This window comes from Haliotis cracherodii, unplaced genomic scaffold (assembly GCF_022045235.1).
Source record: "Haliotis cracherodii isolate W230 unplaced genomic scaffold, xgHalCrac1.p SCAF_7, whole genome shotgun sequence".
NCBI lineage: Eukaryota > Metazoa > Mollusca > Gastropoda > Lepetellida > Haliotidae > Haliotis > Haliotis cracherodii.
This window is the reverse complement of record NW_027266330.1, coordinates 22,036,108-22,057,191: the sequence shown is the minus strand read 5'-3', so window position 1 is coordinate 22,057,191 and position 21,084 is coordinate 22,036,108. Positions and strand designations below refer to the sequence as shown.

Below are 21,084 nucleotides of genomic sequence, written 5' to 3'. Positions count from 1 at the left end.
CTTGAACAATCAAAATATTCGGAAATGCTATCATTTGATATTTAACATTTTTTTGTCTTAAAATACATACCAAGAATTAAATTCAGCATTGTGCCTTTAATATGTGCTGAGCTGACACATACCATAAAAGATTTTTATTGATAGAATCAAAGACTTTATGAAAATCTACGAATAAACAACAAACCTTACAATCAAAATCATACCCTGTATTTGTATAAATATTTCTGATTTCTGATTGTAGAGTAAAAATATTACCAGTTGTAGATTAGCCAGTACGAAATCTAGCTTAAATCTATTACTTAAAACACATGTTAATATTTTACCGCAGATGTCCATTAAAGAGATACCTGTATCGTTATTCACATCATTTGTATTGCCTTTCTTGTGAAGAGGAAAGCTTAAACTTTAAGACCAATGCAATGGAAACTCACCGGAATTAAAGACACTATAAAAAAACAACATGTAAGTATGGCAGTAACATCTCACCTCCATGTTTCCACATTTCAGAAGGAATTCCATCAGGTGCAGCGTTTTTTACCACACTTTAAAGTAGACAGAGCTTTAACTATTTCTTCACTTGATATGCCTCTATTAAGAGTATTATTATTATCACCATAACTATGAACAGTTATATCTTGAGGAAGTAATGTTGAATAAAGGAAACAAAGTCTCCATCTGATATATTATCCTTTATATTCAAATTATTTTTCAAATAGTCAACCGCCTGAGAACTGCTTATACACAAGTGGACTTCATTGGCTCTTAGACAGTTATGGATCGTTCATTACTGATTCAAGCAGTCTCAAACATGCCTTGACAACAAACAAGGGGTATGAAGGATTATTTCATCCCATAGTTACTATTGAAAAAGGGTTCATACCAGATTTTAAGAGGTGGTATTAAACGGAAGATGTTCCATTTGGCCTCGTAGTATTCAAAGGATTAGCACAGATTGTTGGTTTATACACACCTGCAATAGATACAGTTTTACACTGGGGCCAGCAGAAATTAGGAAAGATATACATCGTGGGATCCAAACTGTGTGGCCAGGACTTACACGAGACAAGAGCCCCACAGGTTTATGGCATCAGGTCCCTGGATAACTTAGAAACATTTATATAGATCTACAACTTACTTGGTCCACAAGTCAATGTACACTTGAAACACATCACCCTGATAGTCCTGATGGATCTCTCCATTTCACTGACATTTAACTATCATGCTCTGTCATGTGGTGTTAAACAGGGTTGTTTTATATCACCCATTGTCTTTGCTTTTTATATTAAGGATCTCTATTTGCAAATGAAAAACAGTGATTGTGGAATAGTGAGTGAGTAAGTGAGTTTAATTAAAGTGACGTCGGCAATATTTCAGCCGTAATGTGACTTGAACGAGTTAGGAAATATTAATAAAAAAACTGTTGACGATGGACAGTATAATAACTAGCAAGATATCACAGATTGACTTAAAGCAAGTTGTAGAACATTAAAACTATCTGATTATTAGGATACGATACGATATAAAAATGAGGCTATAGATCACCAGCAACAAGGTTAAGGTCACCATACTAGGGACCAAGGGGACTTACGGTACCTCAGCTACATGCATGGTTCCCCAGCAGGATGTACACCTTTACCCAAGTTACTGGTGATTGTTGCAAGTTTAGCCAGAGATTAAAATCAACAAATATTCTGCAGTTAAAATAGAGGTAGATATAAATATACTTTGAAAGAGGTGGTCTTACATACCCTCACAGGGGGATAATGATTTTACGCTATTTCAACCCCCGTCGAGGGCATAGCCAGGAACAATCTTAGTTAATAATCATACACTGCCGATTTATAAAATATGTAACTTTTTACATCAAAATTTGTGAATCAGTTCTTTATCTTTTAAAAAGTTAATGCTTAAATGTGAATTTACTTTACTAAAAATGTCCTTAACTGTTTTGACATTGAAATATTTATCCCTTGTGATGGGATTGTGGAATAGTGACTGAGTGAGTTTGGTTTTACGCGGCTTTAAGCAATATTCCAGCAATATCACGGAGGGGGACACCAGAAATGGGCTTCACAAATTGTACCCATGTCGGGATTTGATCCCGGGTCTTTGGCGTGACGAGCGAACGCATTAACCACTAGGCTACCCGACCGCCCCTATTGTGGAATAGAAAATGATCTGCTGTATGCTAGTGATCTGCAGCTTAATATTAGCCTCCCATGCTCTTTGTTCCCTATCCACCTGTTTTACAACATGCATCATAAGGTGTTTACCACACTGTATGCCTGTACAGTCTGTGTTGATATATTGCTCTCGTCTTTGGTAAGCCTGTAAATAACATGAGATGTATACCATACAAGATTGAGCATGTCATGTGTTCCCTGGTGTATCTGAGAAGAAGCCCGACGTAGCTGTGAGAGGTATATGAGGTAGCTCGATCCCCAGCTGAGACTGTACCTGGAGTGTGCGTGACTACGGCAGAGAGTATTTCAGACAACAGATTCGCGTCCGGTCCCTGGTTGGAAATGAGGGTATATGTGCATTAGGACTGTGTATTAGGACTGTGGGTGTGTGGGTGTGTGGGTGTGTGGGTGTTTGTTTATATTATAATTTAGCTCTTTCTTCTTTCTTCGGAAATGGAACAGCCCAAGAGAAGCGGATTTAAGCTGAGGAGGAAAGTCACAAATTAACTGTTACAGGTTTACAGACTACAAGTTCATGTGTATCTATTAAGCAACCAAGGATTAAGATTTTAAATATTACATATTAAATAAGTATAATGCACTAGTTAAACCACACTGTAAAATTGTATTGAGAATTATAATACATATAAGACATGCTTAGGAATGTTTCAATCCTAAACGTTATGAACATTTGGTGTGTTCTATCTAAATACTTTTAGCGTCTGAACACATGAAATGAGCTATCTCCTCATAGCCTAAACACAGCCTAGACGCACAATTCCCATAATCAAAACATGTTTAGAATTAAAACACATTTAAACAAGTTTAATAAAGTGTATTTCATCAGACTTAAGTCAAGTATGGATGAGATGTTTAATGTATATTGAAAAGAGATGTGGAAATCAGATTCACAGGCACTAGAATAACACCTAATTGTCCCACCAGGACTTACAACGAACTTAAATAATAAAGTCACGGTACAATAAGCCCGTGAAGATCCGGGTTAGAATATGTCTTCAGCAACCCATGCTTGCCGTACAAAAATGACTATCCTTGTCGCAAGAGGCGACTAAACGGGATCTGGTGGTCAGACTTGCTGAATTGGTTAACTCCGTGGATCGATGATCATGTTGTCAATCACTGGATTGTCTGGTCCAGACGCGATTGTTTTCAGACTGCCTTCATATAGCTGGAACATTGTAGTGTGCGGCGTTAAACAACAAACAATCAAAAAACAAACTTAGTACAATATTAATTCATATGTAAAGGTTTGCAATATCAATAAATATATCATGATATAAATTCAATTTTTGGTATCAGTCAATGAATTATTGGTATCATAAAATAGGGAATTACTAGAAAAACGTCGCCTTATATATAGTTCATTTTGGGTTGTATTGAGTAACGCGATTGCATCACGGTTATAGAACAGTGTTGGAACCTACACCAAAACGTGGCTCCTAATTTAGATAAAGAAGTTGTTCATCCATATATCTTATCCTTACTAAGTACTCCAACTTCTAAATGCCTGAGAGATGTTGTTCATATTGTTTCTGATGTCACCATTGCAGATGCTTCTATTACTGATTAGCCTACAGATGCTCTCTTGTAATCCCAATACAAACACACATCATTTGGATGTTGTAAATATATTTGAAATCCATGTTGCTGTCACAGAGATGCATCTAAATAATCCTGAGGTAGTTGGCTCATGTACACTAGAGAGTGAGTGAGTGAGTGAATGAGTTGGGTTTAACGCCGCTTCACAGCAAAAAAAAGTGTAGGTTTCCGTCTTCCGGAAACCTTCCGGATACCTAACCATTTTGGATCCGGCCCGGATACCTTCCGGAAACCTTCAAAAAAAAATGTCAAAATTTGGGGGTGCATTTTGTTCACTTAAGTGTGAAACACATAAAAAAATTAACTTGAAAATAGCAAGCAATTTGAAGGTTGTTGAAGGCATCTGGAAGGTTTCCGGAAGGTTTCCGGAAGGTATCCGGATGCAAATTTTCTTCATGACTTGCTTCTGGTAAATAATGTTAGCCTGTGCATTACAGGTACCTGTTGTAATATTCTGTGTTATTTTAGTTGTAAATATCCTCCTCAAACTGAGATATGTGGGCATGCATTGTTCACAAGTTGTTTCGCGACATGGGTCCAATGTGTGAAGCTTATTGCTGGTGTCCCCCACCATGATATTGTTGCAATATTGCTAAAAGTGGCAAAACAGCATTCTCACTCAGAAAAAAATGGAAAGTCATTGGCTATGTGCTTTGGCATTTGGCCCTTGTGAGATTAACAGATTAGTTTGGAACGGTATCAGTACTTGTTATATCGGGACAGTGTAGTTTCATGGGAATATAAAACAGAATACAATTGTCCCAAATTGGTGCATAAGACTAATGGCATCCATAGAAAAGACCTAAATAAAGTACAGAAAAAATATCAATGTCATTTGTCTACTAAGGTGGAACTACAACTTTTGTTAAGTGAGCTGTATTTATAGCAGGAAAACATTCAGGGCATTAGTACATTTTATATTTGTTCAGCACCTATGTTATGGCTGATCAGTATTATATTTCTTTATGCTAATGAAGCAAAACAAATCATGTTTTTGGAAAAAAATCTTATTTATTGATTATATGGCATTTCATTGGTACATATCACAAATTGAAATCTGATCAAGCAAGAAGAGGAACTAGCATAAAGTAACCAGTGGTGTTTGCAAGGCCTTACAGAACAGACGCTTCAATGCCATTTTCTAAATAAACAAATTAGTCAAATCTCAGAAGAATTTTATTGAAGAAGAATATCTAAAGTCAATTATGTTTCTGCAGTAAACCACAAAAGTCATTCAGATTTGTATAGTCAGCATCAGTGTACACAAACTGGACATAGTCCCAGTGCTTTGGCATAAATTCATTCAGACTTCATTAGCGTCATAATAAAACCACCTACAGTAACACTGATGTGGCATTATAAATTCAGAATCATCATTTTCTGAGGTGAATCTGTTGGTTGTTATCAGGAGTACTGTTCATCATCCGGCGAGTCCCTTGTCTGAATTGTGTGAGCAAGATCTTCTTAAATGTAGCTGGTGTCAGATTGTGAAATCCAGGTACCTGAAACATTTCATAACATCTTTAGAAACTTGTTAGTCAAAAGTTATGAAACACACACATATTTACAAATGTTTAAAGTTGTTTTCTCGAACAGTGAGGTATTGACAATTTATCTTGCAACTGATATTTAACCAATCTTTAAACATGTAAATAAGCCATTGCAAACAGAAAAGTGTTCAGAAAATACAAAAATGTATCCGGTCTTCTAAAACAATACCACAAGGTTCACCTGAATTTTGCTTGAAAGTTTGCATTACATCAAAATGTAAGGAAGGGTAAACAAGACTATGCAAAACTAAGTTACATAGGTTCTTATACATAAATACATAAATGCAACTATTCATAATTATCAAAACACATGTCATGTAAGTGATCTCAAAATACAACATAATGAGCGAGTGAGTTGGTATTGTTTCATGCAGCTTGTTAGCAATATTCCAGCTATGGGCTTCACACATTGTACCCATGTGGTGAATTGAACCCGGGTTTCAGAGACTGTTTCACCCACTAGGCTACCCTTGCACACCAAATACAAAAGAAAGTATATTAGGAATTCAGACAATAGATATTCTCACCAAATTCATTAATTCATTAACGGAAGCTATATTGATATTCAAATTTTGACAAATTAGGATGAGACTGTAGAAGCATTTATCTAAGTTATTGTGGATATTTAATATCTACCGTTAATTGGTAGTCCATCATAGACAGTGATAAGAAATTCAACTGAAAAGTACAATCATCAACTAAAAAACTATGTATATTACATTAAAGGGGCCGGTCATGCATTACCGGTATGTTCTCATTCATTTTTGACACAACCCTCCCTGAAAGAAAATGCAAAGCACTTTATATTTTATTGTCCATTTTGTCAAAAGCCTCCCCTAGAGACTCTCACATTTTGGGGTGACCCTCCCTGTTTGTTCTGATCTGAATTCAAATATTCATGACTCATTATCATATTTTATCATTTATCCTATCTTTTTTGAGAATTAACTAAATGAAGATTAACAATAACATGCAAATCTGTCAAAATATTGGCCTGGCAAAGTTTAAATTAATCATAATTACTGTTATAAAGTTTTGGATCCATCATCTGTTTCTAAATACAGTGACTTTTGTGGCACTGTTGAATCATCTACCCAATGTTCTTTATGCATTGATATGCATCTGCACAGAGTGGTCAAAGTCTGTGTCTGACACATAGTGTGCTACAAGGGAGACATCAGTTTGTGTCTAGCCAAACTGTCTGATAATCTCAAGGGCTGCCTTGGTAGCATCAAGGGATGTAGCTAATCCTAAATAAACATAAAACAAGTGACATCATCTCTTCTACAGAACACATGATCAAAGCCTGCCCCACCTTTGATGTTTATTACCTTGCTACTCTAAAAACAGCTAATTAGCAAAATGAACTCAATGTCAACTCATTGTGGACTAGGGATTAACAGGGCAATTGTCGGGTGGGTATTAGTACTTGCAATTGTCTGTTAATTACTTAATTGAGTAGTGACGGCTTAGTCAGTTGTGCCTTTACAACCACGATGACTGCTATTCAACTTATCGAGTCAGTTTACTATGTAACATGCTTCTTGGGACCAAGGAAATGTATCTTGCTGGATAACAGTTTTTTCTAATTTATCAGAGATCAGAAATAATAATAATGACGTTTTTGATGTGCATTTCTTTGTTGTGTTTACTAGGATGATTAGTAGTGATGGTGTTTGAATTATTAGACACTATTTATTCCAAAAGAGGAATAGGGTTGGTGAAGAGGCAAAGCTTATTTGAACAACATATATATTGATATACAGAAACTGTACAAAAAACAGATTAACTGTATCTACAGTTGAAACTATCATGATGCAAATTTTCACTGAATCAAAGTCGTATCTTTTCATGACTCAGATCAGGTTGTAGTAATTGAAGGTCACATAAAACTTGCTAATTTCAAATCACTCATCCCGCACTTATGATTTGGTTTGTTGTTTTATGCCGCACTCAAGCAATATTCCGGCTATATGTAAATAATCGAGTCTGGACCAGACAGTCCAGTGATGGACATCATGAGCATCGACCCACACAATTGGGATCAATGACATGCATCAACCAAGTCAACGAGCCTGATCGCCCCCTGATGGCGTTAGTCAACTCTTTAGACAAGCATTGTCGCCCGTTACGGAAAGTATTGGGTTACTTTATATTTGTGTGTCCCAATTACGCTATTATTAGAAATAAAATGTATTATACACATGAATATGATATAAAAATGGCAAATATGGTTGACAATATGAGCATTGATCTAAATTTGGAGCAGAATTGTGAATATTCACCTAATGAAGGAGTAAGTACATACCCCGAAATGTTGTGATCATCATAATAAAGTTGACATCAATACATTCTCCACCTTTAAGTCCTTATGTGTATAACTTGTAAATAACTTTCATAGACTTCAGGTGTTTATCTGTGATATATGTGTGCACTTAAATAAATCACTGCATCCTTACCTGAGGCAGGAATAGATAATAGGCAGGAACAGAAAAAAAATAGTCAAAGTTATAGTCAAATACAGGTATTTGAAGATTTTCAGATGTGGCGACACTTTCAGTGAAACCCATACAGTATTTGATTTGTAGTAGTTAACGGTTCTGGTATTTTCTGTCTGTAACTGTAAAGAAGTTAGCGAGCAACTGCCCAGACATAAGGAGGAACAAGATGACATAGATATTAACCCATTTGTAAACTGTACAGCCTGAAGTATGTTTGTTGCCACATATCTATAAAATAGTTCCATATAGGCTGATTAATTTGTTGTAATGTAAGGGCAGAAATAGCATCAGTTATTACTGACAAATATCCCTTGTAAAACCTTTCAACATGTTCAAATGACACATCGAAAGGCCATTGTGAAAAATTGTAATCTGACAGCACCATGTTAGGATTCTTAAATACAGTTTCAGCTTGACATTGAGTACTTTAAACTAAAAAGTGAAAAATAAATTCACAACAAGTGAGCTGTGTCTGCCAATCAGAGTCGGTGTGTAAATTGGAGTAGGGGACTAATTTCGAAGGTAAACTTGTTTCAACGTTTAACAACTACATGTATTTGTGTTTTTATGAGACGATGTGTGTTTAATTCCATATATTTTACTTCAAAGCATGTTATCACAATAAATTGAGTCGGGTATAGGATAAGTTGGAGTAGAGGCTAATTTCTAATGTAAACTTGTTTTAACATTTCACAATTATTGGTCTTTGCAAGTTATCAATCCAAGTTTAATTTCATTTATTTTACCAAGGTAAAAAACAAATAAGGTATCATTTTCGTCAAGTAATAATCGCCGTTTTCGCTTTTGGCGAGTATTTCACCAGTCAGTGCCGTTTTGTTAAGGTGTCGTTTCAGCTATAACCCGCTTATTGCACATCAATTTATATTTATAATCATTTTAACCACTGTAATAAGTAAAAACTGAAATAAAAGCATATAGAAAATAAACAAGCACTTGTTATAAAATGTGCATCCGCAGGCAATGTTTATAAGATAATCCTGCATGTAGCTGTGGCCATCACACTGAAGATGCACTTCACTTCTTTCTCATATGCCCAAATTACAATGATTTAAGACAGAATATGTACTATTATGTTAAGGGATATGATCTAAATTCAATTTATTTAGGTAATCCTGAACGGCCGTCAAAAATAAACTTAGAAATTCTTAAATTAGTACAAGACTACATTCAGATATCCAATAGGTTTTGTGATTGTACTTAGCATCTTAAATTTATAATACTATTCCTTGCCGTATATTGCAGTACACTATTACTACTTAAAACGTAGTTTCTATAATAAGAACATGTATATAATTGTATTCCTTGACTGACTCTAATTCTGGAGCAGTATTCAAATAAGTTTTTGCTTGTTTACCCACCCAGTTCACAAGTTGTGAAATAAATATGTTTAATACAATATTTAGTAAACGAATAATTAAAACTTATGCAACAACATAGCGTGTGGAGACGATAGACCACTGAAAAGAGCATATATATGCACATCCAATGACCCCTGACATCACAAGGCATTGTTTTGCCAGTGTGTCAGGCAACAGAATACTATGAATTACACCACAGGGTACTGTGACCTGTTTGAAAAGTTAGGTACTGTATTCTAAAGGTAGGCCAAAAATTCTAGACAATCCAGTGATTGATATTGTGAACATCAATCCACAGTTAGGTGGTCACTGTCAGATGCCATGAACCAGGTCACCGAGCCTGATCACCTGATCTATTAGGTTATCTCTTATGGGTGAGGCTAAAACGGCACCTCAGCAAAATGTCACTGATTTCTCAGACGAAAACAGCACATTGTTTTGGCAAAAATGGCTACTAATTGTTATCTGTTATCTGGAGAGACATGTTGATTTCTGGCCGAAAGATATATAAATGAAATTTCTATAAAATTACTATTTATTTCCTACTTACTAAAATAAATATGACATATATAGTATACCTGTTGTCCAGTTTCTTGACATTTTCGCCAGACTCAGTTTCAGCTTGACATTGAGCTAATTTGAGTAAAGCTACTTAAGACTTCAAAGCATGTGATCTTTCAATGATAAGTTTAGTTGCACCTCCCAATCAGAATCATGAGTAAATTTGAGCAGAGGCTAATTTCTAATGTAAACTATTTTTAGGTGATTAACATCTAACAAATATTTGTGTTTGCAAGTTTAATTGCATTTATTTTACTTCAAAGAAATCAAATCATATTATATTTTCACAATAAGTTTAGTTGCATCTCCAAATCAGAGTCGGCGAGTAGATGCTAGTTTTTAATGTAAACCTTTTAGAACATTTCTCAGTTATTTGTGTTTACAAGTGACCATGCAAGTTTAATTTCATGTATTCGAGCATATTCAGACCCAAGGTAAAAAAAATAACAAGGTGCTGTTTTCACCAGGCAATAGTAGGCGAGGTGCTATTTCCCTTTATAGTATAACCCTCTTACAACTAGCATAGGTTGATGGGGACCAATTCCAACCCGGAATCCCCACATGAGTGGGTATGGTTTTACGCTGTTTTTAGCAATACCACAGCAAGGGACACCTGACATAGACTTCACACATTGTACCCATGACAAGAATCGAACCTTGGTCTTCAGCACTTCAACCACTAGGCTACCCCACCGCCAAAATTCCTGTCATGATAAAGTTGTCATCACAGTATTCTTCAACAAGTTCAAGTGAAAATATCAATACCTTTCAAATGTCTTATCTTCCACTTCACAATGTTCACTGTTGCAAAACTCCTGTCATTTAATTTGTTCTTGATTCTTCACACCTGCAAAAGTAAGTTTAGTCGGTACGGTATGAACTTAAAAAATGAGTCACTTTAGAGTATCTAGATAAAGGAATATAAGTAAGCAAACATATTTCTACATCATATACATTAGCAAGGATTAACATAAGTTAGGTAGATTGCTTATCCTACAAAAATTAAATCACACATTTACTAACATATATTAAACAGAATAAGTGGCTTACTGAGGATAAATAACTTTAATACGTGATCAATATTATTAACATATTTCTTACCTGAATCAGAGACCATATAACAGTCTATGTGTTATGGTCTCTGTCTGAATATGTCACTTCAGCTCCCTGCAATCGAGGTTGTGAAACATTTCTGCTGTAGAAATATTACATCCGCTGGGACATCCCTTGTCAAACTGCCTGGCATGGTAGGCAAACACATATTCCATACACCACATAGATATACTTCCTAATACACACTGTCGAAATCCCCGCGGCTCCCAATATGGCCTGTATGAACTGTAATCGGCCAACCTCGTCTCTTTCCGTAACTGCTGCAGAAATGACCGCTCGTCATTCGTGACCAACTCGTGTTATTCCGGGACAAGCAAGTCTACCCATAACTCCCTGTATGGCCGAGGGCGCCATTTTGGAACACAAATGTAAACAAACACTTAAACCTCGTGTAATCGATGTACACCGTGATGCTTGATTGCGATATGCTTACCTCGTGTATCGATACATTGTTCTCAATCACCTCTAACACGGAAATCCCGGTCGAAATCCACCTGAGCCATCCACAACGAGGACGTCAAGTATTTCGAAAACTCGATTGGCAGCCGAAGGAAGGTAGAGCAGCTTGCAGATGCTAGGTACGTAGCAGGGCTTCGAGACATAATGTTCCATGATTTCTATACAGAGATCTTATGGAAGGGATTGATTTAGATATTTTCCTTATCTCCATGTTACTACTTTAAACGTCAAGGGCCTTTTAGTTTTGTTGTTTTCGGAAACCCTTTGTTATTATTATGATCAAGTGTTTGTTGTGACATGGTATTTCTATTTGGGCTTGCATAAGAGCTACAGGTGCAGGACTTTTAAGGGCCGTGTCCTTATTCTCAACATAACGCTGGGATTTGATGATGAGGGTTACTTACCAAGGGTATAAATCTGGCAAAGTGCATGTCAAACAAAATGTGGCATTCAATTCCAATCATGTGTTGCCACCTGAACCGCCTTAAAGTGAGATATGGATCACAATGAATAATGACAGCTTATCAATCTTTAACAAATTCACATAGAAACATTGAAAGGATAAAGACAAGTTAGTTGTTTTCTGTTTCAGCATGTTCAGGGTTTGTGGGGAGGTTCACAGACATCCTCAGGGAGGATACCAAGTATTGAGTGAGTATTTTTGTTTGTGATAAATACAAACTACATGTATTCATCATGGTATATTTCAATGCAGTGTGAAACATCACACTCACAATAGTCCAGCTCTGTGATGGCAGCCTGTAAATAATTGAACATGGACCAGGCAATCTAGTGATTGTTATTATCAGCAAAGATCCATGCCCTCAGAGTATGATGACAACCTAGTCTGACTACCCAATTCATTAGTTGATTAGCGTTTGTCAGCGGTAGGAACTAACACTTTCAGTCCACTAGTCCTAAAATGATAGCATATAGCAAAACCTTTAAAATGTCAAAATGACTAGTGCCAATTTCTAACCCTGGTGTTTGGATGTTGTGTTTGTGTGTGCATGTATGAGTGTATTTAGGTTGGTTTGTGGTTTAACGCCGCACTCAGCAATATTCCAGCTATATGATGGCGGTCTGTAAATAATTGAGTCTGGACCAGACAGCCCAGTGGTTGATATCATGAGCATCGAGCCACAGAATTGAGATCAATGACATGCATCAACCAAGTCAGCGAGCCTGACCACCCGATCCCGTTAGTCGCCTTTTACGACAAGCATAATGGCCTTTTACGGCAACCATGGGTTGCTGAAGACCTAATCTACCCCTGAATCTTCACGGGTCGAGTGTATTTAACTTAAATCATGAATCTTATACTTGTTTCTCTGTGCTTTTACAATGCAACCCAAATTTTCTCGGGAATAATAAAGTATTCTCTTATTTATATCATTTCTGAACAAAGTGTCATATCAAGGTTAGATCTCTGTCAAAACAGTGCCATGGAAAAGCCAAACAAATAACCTAGAAATAAAAGTAAATACTGCATTGTATTAATCTGCATTTCAAGAAAATTTGGCAATAATTCATGGAATGATATTCACCTCGGTGAGGATCTCTCTGCGTTGTCGAACAGGTTATTTCCTATGTAATGTATGTGTTGAATGACCCTGACTTGGTTGTCAAAATATTGTTTTGACATTTGTTAAATATGGGGATAAATGTCATCTCTGAATGTTTGACATGAATTATTATGATTAGGGTAGTTTTAAGTCGGGATCACAACCGGGGTCTTTTCATATGAATCAAATGTACAACATGTACAGTTTGGACATTTTTCTGTGATGTGAATGCTACTTATGTTTGTAGAATGTCCGGATGAATAAATGAGACAGTCATCTGTGCAGCATCAATGCAAAGAAAGACCATAGAAGAGCAACAGTGAGTGGTAAATATTTTGAAATTATTCTGTTTGGTTCATATGGTTATTTTGCAAATATGTCTTCAGTTTGTTCCTTATCGCTGTAGGCACGGATGTCCTATTATCTAAGGCACTACAATTTTCTGTGCAGAGTTGCATCTCTTGGGCTTAGCAGAAACCTATAGTCATAGGTTCAAATACTGGTTCTCCCCGATTATGTTGCTAGGTTTGTCAGCATTATACACATGCTCGTGGGATTCATCAAAGACCTACATCACTTAGGGCTTTCTTCCCACATCAAGCTAACATGCGGTGATATATCTGGAATACTGTTCAAAGCAGTGTTAAAGCCAACTCATATATTTAACACTGCATCCAGCAATAGTTTGGCTATATGACAAGGATTGTAAATATATATTTTTCCATGTTGATGAGTTGAAACAATCACTAAATGACATCTCTTAAAAAGATTCCCAGCATTCCAAGCCTAATTAATAGATAAGGTAGTGATTGAGTAGGCTCATTGATCGCATGTAATCATACCACAGTGATGTGGGATATTGTCCATAATAGTTATCATCGGTTTGTCTGGACCGAGTTCATAACATTAGTCACTGGTTTGTCTGGTTGAAATTTGAGATGTGATTATCTTAAATGTTAAGCATATAACAAGACTCACATATGACAACTTAAGTGATTTTGCTGCCTTCTATCTGTAAGCACATGTGGCAACAATTCTTTTTGATTGCTAAAATCCTTTTACATAATGCTGCAGAAACTGAAGTCCTGCTTGAGATCCCTGGATGAGTACTCCAGGTTGACAGTCTGGAAGGACCAGACAAGGGAGTCCTAAACAGAGGCTGCACCCCTTCAGATATCAGAGGTGATTTGCAGACAGCGATGACGAGGGTCCTGTTATTTCATTGGAGGCCGACCGAGAAGTTGTATGCCAAATGGTACTGGGACACACAAAGGCTGGTCTGGCTAATGTGAAAAGACCAACCAATGCCAAGCTGGAGTGGAATTCTTCCAGGACATTCAGGAAATTCTTGTCTTGAGCCATATGGTAAACACTTGAAAGGAATGATAAATGGGACTTATTGTCTTTAAATGTGGACCCAAACACCAAATGGAAAGTTCACAATTTACTAACACAATGCAGCAGAGATAGAGTCTAACTGATATCCCCTCATCCTGGTTTCTGTTCATCCATGGCAATATAGAAAGAAAAGGAGGATTGAGGGAAAGTAAGTTCTCTGAACTGGTGAACATAATCCGTAGGTACTGTCCAGCAAACAGTTATCACACTCTGTTATGAGTATTGAAGAATAGGATGAAATTGCATACTGCATCAGGAACCATCATGTGAACACTGTTCAATGTGCGATATACTATAGGCATATGAATAAAAGAAATTGATAATTTGATTGTTGCTTATGTTTCATTTGCCAGCTGTGTAAATGGGGATGTTTCATGATTTTGCCTCAGTTTAATAGCCACACTTATCTTATGAAACCATGCATTGCTTGGGCATCTCAAGAAAAATAACACATGTTTCCTTTGCTCTGAAAACGTCTGATGACACATTGGTCTGTTATGTCAAAGGTCAAAGTCACAACCAGACAAAAAGTTTGTTTGTGGTCTAACTCTTCCTTTGGGCATGGGTCGAAGTTGGAAAAAGGTTGTGTGTGATCTATATATACTACATTTTCCCCTAAATTGCCTTTTCTGCAGAAGTCTTAGTAACTCTTATACATATACTGGTTACATTACTTCCATATTTTGGTCAATGATATGTTGAATTCTACCAAAGGACTGCATATTTGGTTTATGTGCTGGATAGCTCTTTGAAATGTTTTTGAAATATTTATCAATGATATTGAAGGTCAAATTCACACTCAAAAGTGATAACTCTTGAAGGGTTGAAGTGTAAGATCAAGGCAATAGTGAAGGGGTTATTCATAAAGTATTTCTGCAATTTTAACTAAAATGCCTATTTCTGGAGATATTTGTGAAGTATTAAGCACATAGTTGTTATATTATTTGAATACACATATATGTGCAGTGGTTACAACTCCAGTGTCAAATTAACTCTCAATCCCTTTTAATAAAAGAATTCACAGTAACTGAGGAAGAGCTTACTGTAGTACCTTAAAACTAGGGTGAGGCAAATTTCAATGAAGTTAGTATTTTGGATATAACAAGTACATGTACCGTTACAAATAGTCTTATTATCATCTCACTAGGACCAAAGGCCCATGTGAGCACATTGTCAATGACTTTTTCTTTTTCTCAGTACAAACTGGAAGTCTGGACATGAAATTTAAGGATATCATTATAGGCGAACTGATGTTTGTTCATTAAATACCATTAACATCTGAAAAGGACAATATATGAAATTGAACAATTGTCTTCTCCAAAAATGTTTTAGGAGGATATTTACCATTAAAGTAACCCAGAATATTACAACCGCTACCTGTAATGCACAGGCTAACATTTTTTACCAGAAGCAAGTCATGAAGAAAATTTGCATCTGGATACCTTCCGGAAACCTTCCAGATGCCTTCAGCAACCTTCAAATTGCTTGGTATTTTCAAGTTAATTTTTTTGTGTGTTTCACACTTAAGTGAACAAAATGCACCCCCCAAATTTTGACATTTTTTTTGGAAGGTTTCCGGAAGGTATCCGGGCCGGATCCAAAATGGTTAGGTATCCGGAAGGTTTCCGGAAGACAGAAACCTACATTTTTTTTGCTGTGCTTATAACAGTATTCCAGCCATATCACGGCGTGTCAGCTTAATTTTGGAGGAAAGCCCGAAGTGATGCAGGTCACTTCGGTGAAACCCACGAGCATGGGTATGGTGCTGACAAACCTAGAAACATAATCGGGACGAACCGGGATTCGTACCCACAATCATAGGTTTCTGGCGTGCCAAAGGGATGCAACTCTGCACAGCGATTCGCGGCGCCTTAGACGACTAGGCCACCCATGTCCCCTAGATTTCTTAAATCAGTATTACTTGTGGAAGCTTAACGTCATTATCTCAAAAACCAAAATATTATTCTTTAAAGGGGGCCAGCCAAATCCACCAAATCAATTTTATATTGTGGGGGAAAGATACTGGAAATTGTCGATAATTATACATAGATATCTTGCACTTTCCACACTTAAAACATGCTCCTTTTAACGCATCCTGGTTCCTTGCCAATAAATGTCACAATCATAGGGTACAACTGGGGGACATACCTCATAAAGTGGACATGGTACAAAAATTAAATAAATGCGCTTAAAAGGCATTATTTAACCTGGCCAATAACAGAATGCAGTTGCAAGACACTTTGCTGTGATATTCCGTCGGATGGAAAGCTTTCGGCAAACGGATGGGGTTAAGATTAGGGTGTTAGAGGAATTCCTGGAAAGACTACGATTTTGAATCCGACTTTGGATGTCAACGATATGAAACAGGCTGAAAACTTCACATGAATTCATCAGAAATTGGATTTATCAATGTATTTATTTTGCCATTACAATTGTAAGTGATTCACTTTTATTGTATTGGTTTATATGTGATTACACAAAAGACATTTCTCGCCGTGAATAGCTGCAAAATTGCTGATGCAGCGTTAAGCAATATTCAATCACTCACTCATATGAAACATATTTGATTTCAGTGTAGTTTCAGTATCTTCTAAATATGAATGTCCCTATTACTTCAGTTACTTCATCGTGTGAGGACAACTATATGTCTGCATAGCTCCAAATTATGCAAAAAAATGACTGGTCTTACATGTTTTCTTTCTATTACAGAACTGACGATGACTGTAACAGTACTGGTTTGTGGTGGTGGCCACGGAGCCCATGTGTTGGCGGCGTTAGTGTCTTCAAAACCTGACATGACATGTTGCGTCCTTGCACTTTCGCAGGCTCGGGAGTGGGCAAAATCTGCAGCCAACAACATTCTGACCTGTTCATTCCCTGCCAACAACGGCAAGTCAACTTTATACAAAGCTAACCCCCATACAATATCTGACAACCCAGCAGAAGTGGTGCCAGGAGCAGACATCATTGTCTTGGTTGTTCCTGCATGTTCCCATGGGAAGTACCTGACAGCCATTGAACCCCATATACAGAAGAAAACCATTCTTGTTGCCTTGCCCGGACAGGCAGGTTTTGAGTTTCAAGCATGTCACATTCTTCGAAATAAATTATATGACCTTACTATCATATCGGCGGACTCCCTTCCCTGGGCCTGTAGAATATCTGTGTATGGAGTCAAGGTAGATGTAATTGGCATAAAGGAGTTATTGAGGATGGTTATCATTCACAATGATGACAAAATCTTGCTCAATCCATTTCGTCAATTACAACACATCTGGGGAACGTTTCCAGTTATTCGGCAAGTCAGTCACAGCCTAGGACTAACTGACTCCTGTGTATTGCATCTTGGAATTTGTTATGGCAAATGGAAAGATTGGGACACAACTGTTAAATCCGAGATCCCTCTTTTCTACCATGGTACAGATGACATCCAAGCACAATGGATCAGTCGCCTTGATGGTGAAATCAGCATGATAAAGTTGAACATACTACAGGAACGACCAAATGAAACCACAAGTGCACTTCAGTGGCTCTTAGACAGTTATGGATCGTCCATTACTGATTCAAGCAGTCTCAAACAGGCTTTGACAACAAACAAGGGGTATGAGGGATTATTTCATCCCATGATTACAACTGAAGAAGGGTTCATACCGGATTTTAAGAGCCGGTATTTAAAGGAGGATGTTCCATTTGGCCTCGTAGTATTCAAAGGTTTAGCACAGATTGTTGGTTTATACACACCTGCAATAGATACAGTTTTACACTGGAGCCAGCAGAAATTAGGGAAGATATATATCGTGGGATCCAAACTGTGTGGCCAGGACTTACACGAGACAAGAGCCCCACAGGTTTATGGCATCAAGACCCTGGAAGACTTAGAAACCTTTATATAGATCCACAACTTACTTGGTCCACAAGTCTATGTACGCTTCAAACACAACACCCTGATAGTCCTAATGGATGTCACCATTTCATTGACATCTGTCGTCAGCCTTTGCACATAGTGGATCATATTTCATTAACATCTGTCTTCAGCCTTTGCACATAGTGGATCATATTTCACTGACATCTTTCTTCGTCCTCTACACAAAGTGGATCATGTTTCACTGACATCTTTCTTCAGCCTCCGCACATAGTAGATCATATTTCATTGACATCTGTCGTCAACCTTTGCACACATTGGATCATATTTCATTGACATCTGTCTTCAGCCTTTGCACATAGTGGATCATGTTTCACTAACATCTGTCGTTAGCCTTTGCACATAGTGGATCATATTTCACTGACATCTGTCGTCACACTTTGCACATAGTGGATCATATTTCACTGACATCTGTCGTCACCCTTTGCACATAGTGGATCATATTTCACTGACGTCAGTCGTCACCCTTTGCACATAGTGGATCATATTTTATTCAAGCACAATCATGTCATTGAATGGATGTATATAGATTGTAATCACAATACAAAGGAACAGAAAGTCCCAAATGTATCAATGACACCTGTCCAACGAGCGTCTTGGGTCTTGATAGCCCGCACCATCATACATAGATATAAGTATAAACAGATAAATCGGCTTCACTGATCTCTGTTATTTCTAGCTCAAGTGGGTAAGTCAGTTGAAGGGGACTGTCTGTTGGATGTTTTCTAACAATATCCAATCATTGATATATCTGAAGCTTAAGTAAAAAATCTTGACCGAATTCCCTTGTTTTGATTTTGTTCGACCTTTGTTCAGAAAGTTCCTGGTTCGAATCCCATCATGGGAATCAGAAATGTTATGGCCACTACATGCCACTTTAACAATTAATATTCGTTGTGTCATTGCCCAAAAGGGGTCATTTAATACCCGTGGTTCGTGAGGCTGATCCTTCTGTCATCTCTGGAGTAGAGGTGTGAACTGATTTTGACGTCATTTCAACAAAGTGGGGATGTGTGGAACAATATTTTTATTTTCTAAAGTGGTCAGCAGAAAAAAAACATTTTTTTGGTTTATATTTCAATGTTTCGTAGCAGGGTTACTAAGGCCCATAGCTTGTTAGAGCTAAGGTTATATATATGTTACAGTGCTCAAGTTCTGTACTTGTAAAGAGAGCTGGTTACATTCAACCACCCTTGTAGGGCCTCACACAGGTAACAATGTACATGCAGGTAGTCCTTGCATTTATGTATGATACCACAAACATAGATTTTATCCATGGTTGTCATGACTTTAGCCATTGGATTATTGTAGTTAAACATCTTTTCATTGGGTTTTGAGTTCAGGTTGTTTTGGTAAACAAGGTTTTGGGTACTTGTATACCACCTATGTTGTCAATTAATTGTCACATGGTCATGTATATCCAAGAAGTGCTGCCAGTTGTTGTTGTACTTTATAAAGACTATGAAAATGTTACAATAAAAGTGACAAAACCCTTTTCAAAAGAATGAGTCGATTGTAAGATTCCGACTATAGCATAAGCATGAATCAATATCAAATAGTGATGATACCAGGTGTTCGCAAAAGATGAGCGTATCCTGCCTCGTCGATGGCACTCGTCGCAAACACATGCACAGTCACATCAATTGTTCACCTGAATAGAACACGGGACATGTTGTACAAGTCCAAATAGGGAATTGCATCCGACTTTATTTTTGTCACTGATGAGTAAAATTTGGATATTTCGCCCACATTTCACCATACATGAGCTGCATACCGCCCTTGGGCAAGCTCATGATACAGCCACGGGTGTTGATAATATTCATTATCAGTTACTCAAACATTTACACGAGTCATGCTTAGAAACATTATTAAATATGTTCGATCATATCTGGACAACCGGGAATTTTCCTTCATCATGGCGAAATGCTGTTGTAATACCTACACCAAAACCTGGCCGTGATCATACTGATCCTTCGAATTATAGGCCGATATCGCTTACTAGCTGTGTATGTAAGACCATGGAAAGAATGGTAAATAACAGACTTATATGGTATTTAGAAACCAATATTCTTTTAACAAATATTCAATGTGGTTTTAGAAAAAATAGAGGTACAGTTGACCATTTGGTTAGACTGGAAACATTAGTGAAAAATGCTTTAATAAATAAACAACATGCGGTATCAATATTTTTCGATTTAGAAAAAGCGTATGATACCACCTGGAAACATGGAATTTTAAAAGATCTTTATGACATGAGTTTGAGAGGGCGTTTGCCTAATTTTGTATCTCAGTTTTTAACAGATATAGACATTTCCAGGTTCGTGTGGGATCCACCATGTCTGATTTTTACGATCAAGATCAAGGTGCGCCACAAGGTAGCTTATTATCAGTAACGTTGTTTAGCATAAAAATAAAAAGTTTATCCAAGGTTTTAAATGACTCTCATGACGGGTCTTTGTTCGTTGATGATTTTAATGTATCATGTCGAGGTAAAAATATGCACACGATTGAGAGACAGCTGCAGCTTTGTCTTAATAAAATCAATGTTTGTGCAGAGCAGAACGGATTCAAGTTTTCTACGTCTAAAACAAATTGCATTCATTTCTGTCGAAAATATAAACCACATGGGACCCAGATTTACACCTAGCTGGAATATATTTGAAAGCTAAATGTCTGAAGGCACTAGACTTATTAAAGGTTGTTTCTAATTCCAAATGGGGAGGAGATCAAACGACCCTCCTTTACTTACATAGATCACTTGTCCGTTCTAAGTTCGATTATGGCTCCATCATTTATGGTGGAGCCTGTAAGAGTAACCTTAAACTACTCGACC

The 21,084-nt window shown here is 37.1% G+C and overlaps 1 protein-coding gene and 1 long non-coding RNA gene across 5 annotated transcripts; one reads left to right on the top strand and one right to left on the bottom strand.

The window, feature by feature from the left end:
• Nucleotides 1-4,808: 4,808 nt before the first annotated feature.
• On the bottom strand, nucleotides 4,809-11,154 carry LOC139447506 (uncharacterized). Its single transcript, XR_011652027.1, has 3 exons — nucleotides 10,896-11,154; nucleotides 10,560-10,641; nucleotides 4,809-5,305 (listed from the first exon to the last, which is right to left on the bottom strand). It is a non-coding gene; the product is annotated as an uncharacterized lncRNA (long non-coding RNA).
• Nucleotides 11,155-11,226: 72 nt separating this feature from the next.
• On the top strand, nucleotides 11,227-19,607 carry LOC139447505 (opine dehydrogenase-like). 4 transcript variants are annotated; one of them, XR_011652026.1, is made up of 5 exons: nucleotides 11,227-11,485; nucleotides 11,959-12,017; nucleotides 13,179-13,257; nucleotides 14,006-14,477; nucleotides 17,039-19,607. XR_011652026.1 is itself a non-coding variant. In XM_071228908.1 (5 exons), exons 4-5 carry the CDS (start codon nucleotides 14,236-14,238, stop codon nucleotides 18,220-18,222), a joined length of 1,245 nt encoding a protein of 414 aa, XP_071085009.1. In that variant the 5' UTR covers nucleotides 11,227-11,485; nucleotides 11,959-12,017; nucleotides 13,217-13,257; nucleotides 14,006-14,235; the 3' UTR covers nucleotides 18,223-19,607. The 4 variants fall into 4 exon arrangements, 3 of the variants coding, with proteins under 3 accessions (XP_071085009.1, XP_071085008.1, XP_071085007.1); XM_071228908.1 differs by having other exon boundaries at nucleotides 13,217-13,257; nucleotides 14,006-14,296; XM_071228907.1 differs by having other exon boundaries at nucleotides 13,179-13,250; nucleotides 14,006-14,296.
• Nucleotides 19,608-21,084: the final 1,477 nt, after the last annotated feature.